Genomic DNA, 14541 nt, shown 5'->3' with positions numbered 1-14541 from the left:
AGGAGCAAATGGGGATTACTCCTGTCTGTCCTGTATTACCAGGCCGGCTTGCGGAGTGTGTGTGGGAGGGGATGATTACAGAGGGATGGGGATATGATATATATCATTTAACATACTATATGTGTGTGTGTGTGTGTGTGTGTGTATATATATATATATATATACACACACACACACACATATACATATAAACCACCTTGAAAGGCGGTATATCAAATTTTACAAAATCAATAAATAATTGCAACCAGCTTAGCCACTCATTTTCTATCTGTGAAATAACAATGTGCAGCCTTGATTTAAAGTTTTACCAAATCTAATTGTGCATCTGTTTATTTATACATCTATATAGATATAGATTGGTATAAATTTCTGCATTTTTTAACTTCTCAACAATATAATCCCAAGCATTCCTTAGAATTCCACTATTCATATTGATTCTAAAATGAGGTCTCAACAAATCATGGGCACCAAAACACAAAAGTGGTAGAATTTTCCTTCTACCAAATGTCCTTGCTTGTTGCAATTAATGCTGCATATCCCTGGACTCCCCTACTTCTTTTCCATTCAGCACCATATGGCTCTCAGTAAGTTTTTGCCACACGAGTACCTGAACTCCCTCTTTGGTCTCAGTATCACAAGACTGGTGTGGGAGTTTGGGTACTCACATGGCTCAAACTCCATGAGAACTGTGTAAGCATTGCAACACAGAGTTAGGCTAGAATGTAGCGCTATAGAAATGCTAAATAGTAGTAGTAGTAGTAGGAAAACCAACAAGGTCACTCCCACTCAACAGCATTTCAGAGTGTAAGGGGTAAACTGCTTGTGAAGTCAACAGCATGCTGCAGGATTAGATGGGAACATAAATAAATTTAATAAATTAGAAGTAAAACTGAAGGGAAGATGACTGGCTGGAATGTAGAGCCTGAGGCTGGAGGGGCATTGAACGAGAGAGAGATTGATTGGAATAGAATGAGGTTTGAGAGAGATGGAGACTGCTGGGACCAGGGTGAAGAGAAAGGAGGAGAATGTTGGGGACAAGGAAGGTAGAGAGAAGTGGATTGAGGGAGAGGATGAGAAAGAGACGGAGACTGATGGGCATCCAGGCCACAGGTAAAACAATAGTGCATTAAAGGCTGACCTTACTAAGCTTTTTTCCTCATTGACACAGAATAAATCAGTCCTTGGAGAGAGAGAAGATGAAAAAATTGTTGATGGGGAGACCATTCAAAACCCCATCCCCTCCCCCTCCCCCAACACACACACCAACCATCTCTTTGGTGGGTATAGTGTAGAGGTTGTACAAGTGTGAGTGATCTCAGCCTTTGGCTCTGAATTTGTTGTGTTGGCTTTTTGATCCAAAGAAAGTTTATGAAGGTCTGCCCTTAGAAATATTTTAATCATATTTATACATTCTACCATTATAACGTATAAAGTATTTTAACCTTATTGGGGCAATTTTTAAAGCAAAGAAAAATTTTAAGCTTTGAAAATTGTCCTCCATATGTTCTATATTTAGAATGGTGTCGCCTTCCCTTTTTTAACCTTAGAGCTTTATTACTGTTGCTATCATGCCAGTATCTAAAGTGAGATTTGCTGGCACTCAGTGGGGCCATTGAATATCCTCCTCATTAGAGACATTTTCCAGATCCTTGCTTTTTTTCTCCTTATTATATGTCAGAGTTCTAGAAGATTCCTGTGTTCTCCACTCCTTAGGTGTCCTTGTTACAGTAGTATCCTGTTGAGTCATTGCTGTTAGTTGTTTTGGTCATTTATCTTTAAACATCTTCAGCACAGTTGCTTTGGACACTAGATGATGAATATCAGGTAGCTTAGGGACATAAAGTGAAAAATAGAAGAAACCATTTTGTGAATTATAGTAATTAATAGTCATCCCTTTTCTCATTCGTGTTCAATATTTTCAGGTTATTCTGATTGGGATTATCTAAATTTATTTAATTTACTGTTGACTTGAACTTCTTGTCAACATAAATTCTTCAGTGCCAAGGATGCAAATAAGGAAAAATAGCTTACAGTAAAATGGGGGGAGGGGAATAGAACATTTTTTTAGATATGTTAGTGATAGGAGAAAGTGCAAAAGTGATATTGTGAGACTTAAGGGTGAAGGAGAGGAATTTGTAGAAGCAGATGAGGGTAAAGCAGAATTGTGTACGAAATATCTATTTTTTGTCATCACAGATGAAAGGACAGGAGCAGGATCACAGAATACAAACACAAATAGGAATGAAAGTGAGGTAGGCCTTGAATGATTTTCAGAAGACTGTGTTTCTGAAGAGCTAGCTAAGAAAAAGGTAAACAAAGTGATGGGGCCAGATGGAATACATCTGAGGGTACTGAAGAAACTATGGGAAGTTCTGGACGTTCCACTATCTGATCTTTTAAAGTCAGGAATGGTCTGTAGAAATGTGGATGTGGTCCCTCTACACAAAAGAGAAATGATTTACTCACTTCTGTGATGAGTAAGTTAATGAAGATGTTTCTAAAATAGAGTTTTCTGGAATCCAATAGATTGCAGGACCTGAGGCAGCAATGTTTTAATAGAGGTAAGTCTTGTCTTGTCAGGTGTATCTGATTAATTTCATTGACTGAGTGAACAGAGAGTTGGATTGAGAAAGAGGCTAGCTAGATGTGGTGTACTTGATTTTCAGCAAAGCTTTTGAAACTGTTTCACATAAGTGACTTTTAAATAAACACTTTAGGACCCATACCAAGGGTATCATCTGCTAAGGGACAAGTCTTACCCAACAATCTTTAACCCGAGAATCCTTCTGCAATATTGCTCACAAAAAATTTAAAAAAATTAGAGCAAGGACCGATCCCTGTGGCACAGTAGTATCCTGCAACCAGTTCTGCATCCAGTTCTGTTATGAATAAATTGGCACTTCTCTTACCACTAAAATAAAATCTTATCCAATCAGAACCACTGCTGGATAGTAGTATGCAGCCAGAACATTTTCATTTTCTGTCATTTCCTGTGTCATTTACAGGAATCTTCATTGTGTCAGTGTTCCATTTCCACTACCCTTTGTTGCCGCCCACTTAACCAGTTTCTAGCTGATGCTCAATTTATGTCCCTGGTTTTTTTTTTCCATCCTTCAGTTTTCTGGACCACTCCAGGCTTTAAAGAAGTATTGAAAAGGTCAGACTCTGGAGTCGGTCAGATATTCTCTTAGTTCCTTCAGTATCCTCGGAAGTATCTCATGTCTACTTTTAGCGTAGCTTGCTCCTCAGTCTTTTGAAAATCATTTGAAGTCTACTCACTTCCATTACTATATGTACTTTTTTCCCTGTGTGGTCCTACACCTGTCCCTTCATCTGTGAACAGAAATATTTGTTAAGCAATCTGCTTTATCCTCCTCAGCTTCTACATATTCCTCCACTTCACCCTTGTATCTGACAGTGACACTTTTACACTTCTTTGTGTCACCAAGGACCCAGTGTTCTATTATTTCTATATTCATGAAAGGGCTGCTTCATGTGAAATCACCATTGCAGAAGTCTCCTTTGCCATGGGACCTCAACATCATCCTTGGATCACTCATGACTGCCATTTAAGACAACAGAGTCTGCTTCTCTCAGTCATCTCAACTAGAAAGTACTCTTGCAATTGTGGTTACCTGGGCTAGAAGAATAAATGAGCCTCAGGTCTTAGTTACCTATGAGCCCAAACACATTTCCCTCATAACAAGATACTTTAAACTCATCCCACATTCTTACCCAAACTAATAAAATATTTTCATGTTAAAAAGCAGAGTGATTTCTACATTTTCTTCAAAGGCTCATAAAGATATATGTGAGAAAGCCTTCCACGTTCTAGATTGTAAACAGACTCTTGCTTACTACTTCATCTGAATCCATCAGGAAATCTACATGACAATTTGTTTTCTTTGACCCCAACAGAATTGGCACTCCATTCACAAAATGCACTTTGGCAAATTGGCTAGTATTCTGCATCCAGTTCTGTTATGAATAAATTGGTGCTTCTCGTACCACTAAAATGAAATCCCAGCTGATCAGAACCACTGCTGGATAGTGGTATGTAGCCAGAAAATTTTAATTTTCTGTCATTTTCTTTGTCATTTACAGGAATCTTCATTTTGTTAGAGCTTTATTGGGTACTTTTATGTTGTTGTTGTTGTTATGGGAGCAATGTCAGCAAAAGTGCACCGTTTCAGAAAGAGGGTATACTCTCCCAAAGAGGTCATACTCCTTACTTGTAGTGTGTACATGCGCAGTGGTTTGCTTAAGTGCCCACTCTCGGGAAAGAGCACAAATTCTTTGGGAAACGTGTGCACTATTGATGAAAAATGTCTTGTTTTTTTTCTGCTCATTTTTATTTGACAATGACATTAAATAACATGTCATTTCAGTCAAATTCACATCTCTAGTGTTTGTGTAGCAGTGATGTGGTCCTTGCCTCATTCCTTTACCTCACATTACTGCTAGAGACAATGCATTTTGTTGAGCTGTGCTTGCAAATCTATCTATGTGAGTTTGTTGCTCGCATAATAATAATAATAAAACTTTATTTATAACCCGCTATATCTATAAAAGTTGTAAGCGGGGAACAAACCACATACAAAATACAATAAAACATAAGAATAACATTATTTCTTTCCTCAAAAAACTATACAATAATTTATTACTCTTAAAAAAAGCATACTGCAAATTAGATTCAAATGTTATTGACAGCAAATAATATCATACATCAAAGGAACCAAAGGCTTGAAAAAATGAGTTTTTAAAGGTTTTTGTACTGAATCATATTCTGTATTAAATATTCTGTATTTGATATGTGGGTTGCCCCTGAGCTGAGCAGCCCTGAGCTTGGGAGTCACTCACTTGTGTGCCTGAGTCAGCCCTGAAACAGATGTTTTCTGTGGACAACAGGATTAATTAGTAAATAATCCCTTCTACTTCCCTGAGAGTTGTAATAATTCTTGATTTACAGATCTGAGGAAATAAGGAGGCTGCTGTGCGTGGGAAGTTCTGTGCATGCTCATAACTTTATATAAAGTTATATGCTCTGGGGGCTTCTTTTACAAAGCTGAGCTAGCGATTCCCGTGCGGCAAATGAGAGGAAACCCATAGGAATTGAATGAGGATCCTCTCATTTGCCGCATCGAGAATTGGTAGCGCGGCTTTGTAAAAGAGGCCCTAAGAGAGCTGTTCAGTCCTGGCAGTGTGTGATGATTTCACCCACTTGTATTCTTGATCAATCCTCCTGGCTATAGAAAATACCTATTATAGGTGAGCAACAATACTTTGCAAGTCCGTGTTTTAGATTATAATTTTATGATTATTATACATATACATTTAATAGTTGGGAAAGGTATGTAGAGCTTGGCTCATGGAATACTTTCCAGTCCTGTGTGTGCCTTTTTTATCTCTTTATGTCTCTCCCCATGTAAAGAAGAGAGCTGGGACAGTTTGAAAGAAACAGTAGTCAAATATTCCTGAAATAATTAAAATGTGATAAGTAATCATTTCATGTCATTGTGAACAGATTTCAATGGATGGATTTTACAGTTTAACCATAGGGTGCTAATGGCCTATGAGTGTAGGTATTGCTATTCTTCTACACCACTAGTTGTAGCAACTGGTAGTTGTGCTAAGATGCTGCGAGATGCTGTGTTTGTTTTTTGAGCTGAACACAACTACTGGTATTGATGAAGATTATTATATTTGAATAGTGACAGTTTGTATCTTATATTTATATAACCCCTAATACAGACAGTGTGTTGAAATGTGGCCTTGTCAGGTTGTGCACATGACTCAGTATATAAGAAACAATTGACTTTTTTGTGATGCTATTCTTTTTTATACACATATAACTCCTGATACAGCTGGTTTCGGGAAATGTGACCATGCTGAGTTGTGTATGTGAATCACTCAAGTAAATGAGAAACACTTGACTTTTTTGTGGTGCTTTTCCCCCTTACAACTCCTACAAAGAAATAGTCCTTACAATAAATTTCATTTTGCAAAATCAAAATTTTAAATAGTCCCAGAAGTGGCCATTGTTTAATCAAAAGTCCCCTTCAGTTGAACTCATTTCTTTCTCAGCTTCCATCCTTCACCTTATTGCTGATGAGTAAATGAACATCAAGGCCTTGGGGCTGTTTGCAGGGCCTGTACCATCAGTGGTAAAGATATAGCCAAAGTACCAGACTGAATGTTATGTGAAATTTGCAGACCCAGAAAGAACCCAGAACATAGTGGCCAGCGTAGGTAGCAAAGATGTATCATTCCCTCTTAGGGAAAAGCAGTAGCATAGCCAGACCTGTTATTTTGGGTAGGCTCATAGTTAAGTTGGGCGGCCCCCTCCCTTTTTATCGTGCATCTTGCTCCCTGTTTGGCCTGGAACAGTGCCGAGAAAGGAGGAGAGAGCACACAAACGTTCCCAAAGATGAATGCAATTTATTTACTGCTAGTACCAAGCTTTTAAAAGCAAATGCAATATATTTATAGCAAATATTAATAATACATCATCGCAACAAATGACGACAATCCTTGCTCAGTTACTTCATTCAGTTTAGGTTGGGAAAGTCCCTCTGACCAGCAGGCAAAATCAGGAGTGATGTTACGGGAATTCTGTGACAGCTCAATTCCAGAACTAAAATTTCGACTTCTAGAACTTTGCAGCCTAGTTAAATAGTGGTGTTTCTTCTCGATTCAAATCCTGCCTGTCTGGATCAGCCAACAATGATCCAGATGGTCATTTTTTGCTTAATTCCTTTTATGAGTTTTCCTTTCAGTGAGCATATAGCGATCAAACGTATACTGCATGATCTGAACAAAACAACTTATATAACGTAAAGCAACAGTATGCACAAAATACAAGGGTCAATTAAGGAACGGCAAATGTTCTAAAGGTCAGCTGACCTGTTTACATTGTGTAAGCCAGAGGGTAATGGACAATAGTCTAGACTATTACACTACACTCCCTCTCCTCCGCCCCCAGATCTGGCATTTGCCACCCCCCTCCTGTACCTCAACTCCTTCACATGTGGCAGCAACAACGCGCATCTGTTATCTGCACTGTCCCTCCAGGCTTCCCTCTGCCATGTCCTACCAGTGAGGAAACAAGAAGTGATATCAGCAAGGGTAGGGCATGGCAGAGGGAAGTCTGCGGGGCCTGCGCAGGCAGCAGATGTGCGTCGCTGCTTCCATCTGCGAAGGTGATGAGGTACACCAGGAAGCCGGCGGTTTAGAGAGGGGGGAGTTGCAAGGCTGTGGGCGGGTGAGTGGGGGCAAATGCTGTATCCGGATGTGGAAGAGAGGGAGAGATGGGAGCAAGACAGCCACTGCTGAATTATCTTGGGTGTGCCTGTGCCCGCTCATAATTATGCCACTAGGAAAAGTACAGTTGCTCCTCTGAAATGGTTGGCCAAGAAAGCAGTATTTGGTTATTTTGATGTGAAGAATATTGCTGTATATTTTGGAACTATCAATCTTGATATTTGTTTCCTCCTCTTGTTTGGGTATTTAGTATTTTTGAATAGGGATGATCATATTTTACTTGTCTGTCTCAAATATTTTAAAAATCAAAACAGCTTATAAGAAGTAGTAGGCTCTCTAAAGAGCTGGATAGATGTGTGAGAGTTGTGCTCCTGAAGAACAATCTAAAAGTGTGGTGTATTGAATGTTGTCAGGGCAAAGGTATAGATGGTGGCCAGAATAAATCAGGCTTATAACATTTGCAGAGAAAATAAACTAGACAAATTGTGGGCTCAAGGGAGACTATTGCTCTCCCCTTTCTTCCCTTCATGTTGTGATGTTAACAATACTGTATTCTCTACCTAGCTTGCTGAAACAATAAATTTAAAGCTCTTTGAGTTTTAGTGTAAATAAGCTGTAACCATCTGTTCTTTTAGTGCTGATTTCCTGTGGTTATTTTCAAGTGCTTTTGTTTGTTGGGGAATGGGAGGATGAGAGGGATAAATGTGCTTTCTTTTCCTGTCAGACCTGCCCTTACTGCTGCCACCTTACCCCCTTACATTGTACTGTTTGCTAGTGGAAACATTCCCATTAGGGAATACCACCCATTTCTGTACAACATGTTTGTTTGATAACACATGATACAACAACAGAATATGAAGTAAAAAGAATAGAGAGATTTTGCATTGCTTTCTAACAATATTTTTCTCTAGTGTTAGATCAGTGCGTTTTACACTGAGGCTGCTGTTCTTGTTCATATGTACACCATATTTGTACCAATGAATGTTTTACTTAATCCTGAGGGTCTTTCTTTAACCTCAGTACAGTGAAATCTGTTTTCACATTATTTGCAAAATATTAAATGGATTTCATTGAGCATAAGTTTGGACAACAGAATCACTTACTTTTTAAGGACTGGAAACGAAATTGTCAGGAGTGTCATTTCCACTTGGTGCAAAGCTATTTACACATTCCAAGACAGAATTACTATTGGCATTTGTCAGGTCTAATTTTGAAATAGAGCATAAAATAGGCATAGTTCTACTTTGTACTAACAAACTATATGATAGAGTAGAGTAATAGAATGTGTAACATTGAATATGCTTTCTTAGAATATTACTAATTTTGATGAAACAGAGTGCCTAATTCAGACTTTTTTTGCAAAACTAATATGTGGTTATATTAAAGTGTTCACTAGGAAGATTTAAATAATCAGATTGGTATTGACAGTATTGAAAGTCTGGATAGAACCCAAAACATTGAAACCAAAGGATCAAAATAGTTTGATTTGCATTTTTTTCCTTACCAGTATATACAGTGTACAGATTCAAATGCAGATTTCTCATAGACATTGTGGATATTAAACAAGATGTAACTTGAAGGCTTCTCTGGTACAGAACCATGAATTTTCAGGTCTTTGTATAATTTTTTGTTCCTTACAGTTATCTTTATGCTGAACTTAATTTTCCTTGCAACGCTTGCTTTATTACATTGAGAAATGTTTATACCATGGGATATTGGTATACAATAATATATGTCTGATCTTCCACTTTGGTTGCTTTTGAACTTGATTTAAACTCAAAGAAGAGTCCATAGTCAGGCCTGTGTTAATACTGTAAAGTAAAGGAGGAATACTACTTTCAGTTATTAGATATAGAATGACATTTTAGAAAGGATGTTCAACTCAAATAAGGTCATCCAGGTCAGTACGTCATTGATGGTGTAAATATTTTAGGACAGGATCTGCTGACATACAGCCTATTTCTAAAATACATGAGAAATGGATATTTGTCTGTTGGTTATGTCCAGGCTGAATGTCCATTTTACAAATGGAAATGTCCAAATTGTGAATGGGATAAAACAAGGTACATGGATGTCATTGTGGCAGCATAGGAATGTCCATGTTATAAAATGAAACCAAGATAAACTCTTCTGTAAATCGGAGTATGTAATGAAACAAAATATATGAAGTAAGTGATGATCTGCTTATACTGTGACCCCCTCCCCCCCAAAGCATTGAGTTAATCAAAGAGTCATAAGACTAAAGTGGATATTGGCATATCACATCATAGGTTATTCTTAATATAGTGAAAACTACAAAGTAAATGTGTTCTAATGTGTGCATGTTAATGTCCAAATGGGAAAAAAAAAAAAAAATATATATATATATATATATATATATATATATATATATATATATATATATATATATAAATTAAAATGTCAAATGAAAAAAATATATATATGTATATATATCTCCACCAAAAGAACATTAAACTTATCTGAACTGAGACACTCCAAATAAAGAAAATAAAGGAAATCAGAGTTAGACATCTATTTTTGGCTCCTCCCTAGTCCTGCCTAAAACATGCCCAGACCACAACCCTCGCTATAAAGATATAATGCAGTTTTAGACATCCATATCCTAGCTTTATAAAATTGGGATTTGGACGTACAGTGGGGGAAATAAGTATTTGATCCCTTGCTGATTTTGTAAGTTTGCCCACTGACAAAGACATGAGCAGCCCATAATTGAAGGGTAGGTTATTGGTAACAGTGAGAGATAGCACATCACAAATTAAATCCGGAAAATCACATTGTGGAAAGTATATGAATTTATTTGCATTCTGCAGAGGGAAATAAGTATTTGATCCCCCACCAACCAGTAAGAGATCTGGCCCCTACAGACCAGGTAGATGCTCCAAATCAACTCGTTACCTGCATGACAGACAGCTGTCGGCAATGGTCACCTGTATGAAAGACACCTGTCCACAGACTCAGTGAATCAGTCAGACTCTAACCTCTACAAAATGGCCAAGAGCAAGGAGCTGTCTAAGGATGTCAGGGACAAGATCATACACCTGCACAAGGCTGGAATGGGCTACAAAACCATCAGTAAGACGCTGGGCGAGAAGGAGACAACTGTTGGTGCCATAGTAAGAAAATGGAAGAAGTACAAAATGACTGTCAATCGACAAAGATCTGGGGCTCCACGCAAAATCTCACCTCGTGGGGTATCCTTGATCATGAGGAAGGTTAGAAATCAGCCTACAACTACAAGGGGGGAACTTGTCAATGATCTCAAGGCAGCTGGGACCACTGTCACCACAAAAACCATTGGTAACACATTACGACATAACGGATTGCAATCCTGCAGTGCCCGCAAGGTCCCCCTGCTCCGGAAGGCACATGTGACGGCCCGTCTGAAGTTTGCCAGTGAACACCTGGATGATGCCGAGAGTGATTGGGAGAAGGTGCTGTGGTCAGATGAGACAAAAATTGAGCTCTTTGGCATGAACTCAACTCGCCGTGTTTGAAGGAAGAGAAATGCTGCCTATGACCCAAAGAACACCGTCCCCACTGTCAAGCATGGAGGTGGAAATGTTATGTTTTGGGGGTGTTTCTCTGCTAAGGGCACAGGACTACTTCACCGCATCAATGGGAGAATGGATGGGGCCATGTACCGTACAATTCTGAGTGACAACCTCCTTCCCTCCGCCAGGGCCTTAAAAATGGGTCGTGGCTGGGTCTTCCAGCACGACAATGACCCAAAACATACAGCCAAGGCAACAAAGGAGTGGCTCAGGAAGAAGCACATTAGGGTCATGGAGTGGCCTAGCCAGTCACCAGACCTTAATCCCATTGAAAACTTATGGAGGGAGCTGAAGATGCGAGTTGCCAAGCGACAGCCCAGAACTCTTAATGATTTAGAGATGATCTGCAAAGAGGAGTGGACCAAAATTCCTCCTGACATGTGTGCAAACCTCATCATCAACTACAGAAGACGTCTGACCGCTGTGCTTGCCAACAAGGGTTTTGCCACCAAGTATTAGGTCTTGTTTGCCAGAGGGATTAAATACTTATTTCCCTCTGCAGAATGCAAATAAATTCATATACTTTCCACAATGTGATTTTCCGGATTTAATTTGTGATGTGCTATCTCTCACTGTTACCAATAACCTACCCTTCAATTATGGGCTGCTCATGTCTTTGTCAGTGGGCAAACTTACAAAATCAGCAAGGGATCAAATACTTATTTCCCCCACTGTACATGCAATATGAATGTCAAAATGCCAGGTTTTCAGACATCCAAAAAACAAATAGAGCTTCTAAAATATGGGCAATAATATCTGATCATAATTATGCAAGAGCTGGATATAAAAATATAAACTGATAATCAGCTTTTTGTTGATAAATGTTTATGCTAGTTTATAATTATTTTTTCCCAGTGCATTGAGGTATGTCATGGTTATGTAGTAAGTTGAAACAATGTATGATTGCAGTTCAGCGATGGATGCCTTATCATCAGTTTGTGTTGAATCTGAAAAAAATCAGAATTGATGTTTTTTGGTAATAATGAGATTTTGTTGCAATGTAAGTCTGTGTGTGTGAATATTTTGTTTAGGAAGTGAAAGATAAGAGTACTTGGTGTGATTTTGGATTCTTAGTTATCTATGCAAGATCAATTGTTGTCCGTTATTAGATCTGCTTTTTTCCAGCTTCAGCCTTCATCTTTTGAATAGGTTGAAACCTATGTTATCTAAATGCGATTTTAGGTCTGTTTTCCAGAGTATGGTGAACTAGGTCTTGCTGTGCCTTCTAGAGTCTATCTGTTAATGCTGTGGCTAAAAATTCAAGTTTTAAAACCACAGGGGAAAGGGTATTGAGACTTGCAAAAAGGTTTGCTTTTTTTTAAAATTCTATCTCTGTTTATCAATATCCTAAAATTCTTCTTTTAAATACAACCTTTAAGTTACCAAGCACAGAGCAAAATAATGTCACTTACCCAGTGAAATGCCCTCTTCTCTCAGAATGTTTCAGAAAGAAAGTTAAGTAGGACCTTTCCTCTCTTTATAGTTTGAATTTTAGGGAAACTGCTTCAAACAAACCTTTTGAAGCTATCTCAGTAATCAGATTGCCCTTAGTAACCTTTGCAAATATTCTACTTCCTCACACCTTAATTAACACGTAATTCAGATCAGTAGCAGTGCTATCTCTCCAGCAGGCAAAGAACAGAAAATAACTTTCTTTTAGGATAGTTTGAGCTTTGCTACTATCCTTTTTAATACTCTTGACTGTTAAGTTTAAAATTGTCTTCTACTAAAAACACGTTGAGACAATTTTTCACAGGACAGCAACAACAAAAATGCTGCATCAATCATTAAGAACTGATCTCACAGTACAGTAGTGATTAAAGAAAGATTACTATTTTATAACCAGATTTACTAACCTTTTTTCTCCAAACACAGCAGAATAAGAGGACAGACTTGACAAATTAGGTCCTTAGGAGAACATCTGTAGAAATAACTCATTGTTTGTATGTGTTTCAGGTGTGTGGAAGTCATTGCAAAAGAGGGACAGAAACTGAAAGAGTTATACTTGGTGTCCTGTAAGATTACTGACTTTGGTAAGTAGTACCACATTTATTTTACCACCTTTTAAAATAGTAAGCCAAATACCTCGTTTGTAATCTCTCTCTGTACTCTTTACTCACTTGTAGAGTTTATTTTTAGTACAGTTATTTTGGGTGAATTCACTAAGACTTTTTTCCACCCCTATATCTGTAGAAAACAAAGATTCTTTCTTGCATTGTGGATGTATAAATTATGGTAATACAGCTCTAGAGAAAAGTATAGGTGCCTTGTTTGTATTTTAAAATAAGAATGTACAGAGACAAAAGTGCTACATTTATTGTAACTGCAAAGCAAGTTAGAAACAGTATTTGGTGTTTAATAGAGCGTAAGTTTGATTGTTGGGCACATGACGAGGTTAATGGATTCAAGGTTAGCTCTGTTACAAAATATGCCCTGTAAATTAGAAAAGCAGTATTGATTTCCTAGAACAACTTGCTCTATGCACACTCCTAATTTGCAACATCAGACTTGATTAAAACAATTAAGAGATTAGCATGAATGGTAATCTGCCCAATTAATATGGGGACAGATGTCTGAAATAATTAAATGTGTGTGGTACAAAGTTGATAATGAATCATAAGCTGCTGAACATTTATGATATTACATTTGTTTTCACAATTAGATATCACAAGAAAATATGAAACCTTGAGATTATTTGTGTTTGCGTGTTTACCTAGATTCTGTATATTGTAACTTAAGTTATGCATGCAAATCCAGTAGTATTCTGTATTTGTGCACGTAGCTTAATTAGTTAAGCCAATCAGTGGGATAATTGCCAATTAAACAATTATTTACAATAATTGGCAATTAATATTTGCCTACACAGCTGTTTAAGCATATTCTAGTATGTGTTGTGCATAAATTCTAAGTCACATAGCTGCAAAGGGGTGTAGCCATAGGCGTGAAATGGGTGGGTCATGAGCATTTCTAAAATCTATGCACATTGTTTTAGAATACACCCGGTCCATGCCTAATTTAGGCGTCGGTATTTACACCAAATTTTATTTGGCATAACTACGCATGACTAAATTTAGTTCTGCAGATGGGCACTCGGCATATTATTTATTTAGATTTGCTCACACCTTTTTCAGTAGTAGCTCAAGGTGAGTTACATTCAGGTACTCTGGATATTTCTCTGTCCCAGGAGGGCTTACAATCTAAGTATTCTTTAAACCGCATGGAAATTTAGGCATATTCTATAAAGTATGCTTAAATTTAGGCATACTGAGAAAGAGTAGCCTAACGGTTAGTGCAGCGGGCTTTGACCCTTGCAACTTGTGTTTGCGCTGCAGCTCCTTGAGACCTTGAGCAAGTCACTTAATCCTCCATTGCCCCAGGTACAAAAACTTAGATTGTGAGCCCTCTAGGGACTGTATAAGTCTGCCCAGCATTATCTCCGCTTCCCAACCACCAGCCCCGCCTCCCACCACCGGCTCTGCCACCCAATCTCGGCTAAGCTCCTGAGGATCCATTCCTTCTGAACAGGATTCCTTTATGTTTATCCCACGCATGTTTGAATTCCGTTACCGTTTTTATTTCCACCACCTCCCGCAGGAGGGCATTCCAAGCATCCACTACACTCTCCGTGAAGAAATACTTCCTGACATTTTTCTTGAGTCTGTCCCCCTTCAATCTCATTTAAGTTTTAAGGTTTAAGTAAAGCACTGCC

General features: G+C 38.2%; 1 protein-coding gene across 1 annotated transcript in view; it reads left to right on the top strand.

Moving 5' to 3' along the window:
- FBXL17 (F-box and leucine rich repeat protein 17) overlaps nt 1-14541 on the top strand; it is a 679280-nt gene that overhangs the window by 397006 nt on the left and 267733 nt on the right. Inside the window, exon 7 of the mRNA XM_030193453.1 lies at nt 12789-12865. Coding sequence (XP_030049313.1) covers nt 12789-12865 — 77 coding nt within the window. The remainder of the gene's footprint in view (nt 1-12788; nt 12866-14541) is intronic.

This window comes from Microcaecilia unicolor, chromosome 2 (genome assembly GCF_901765095.1).
Source record: "Microcaecilia unicolor chromosome 2, aMicUni1.1, whole genome shotgun sequence".
NCBI classification, from domain to species: Eukaryota; Metazoa; Chordata; class Amphibia; order Gymnophiona; family Siphonopidae; genus Microcaecilia; species Microcaecilia unicolor.
This window is presented reverse-complemented; position numbering and strand designations above follow the sequence as displayed.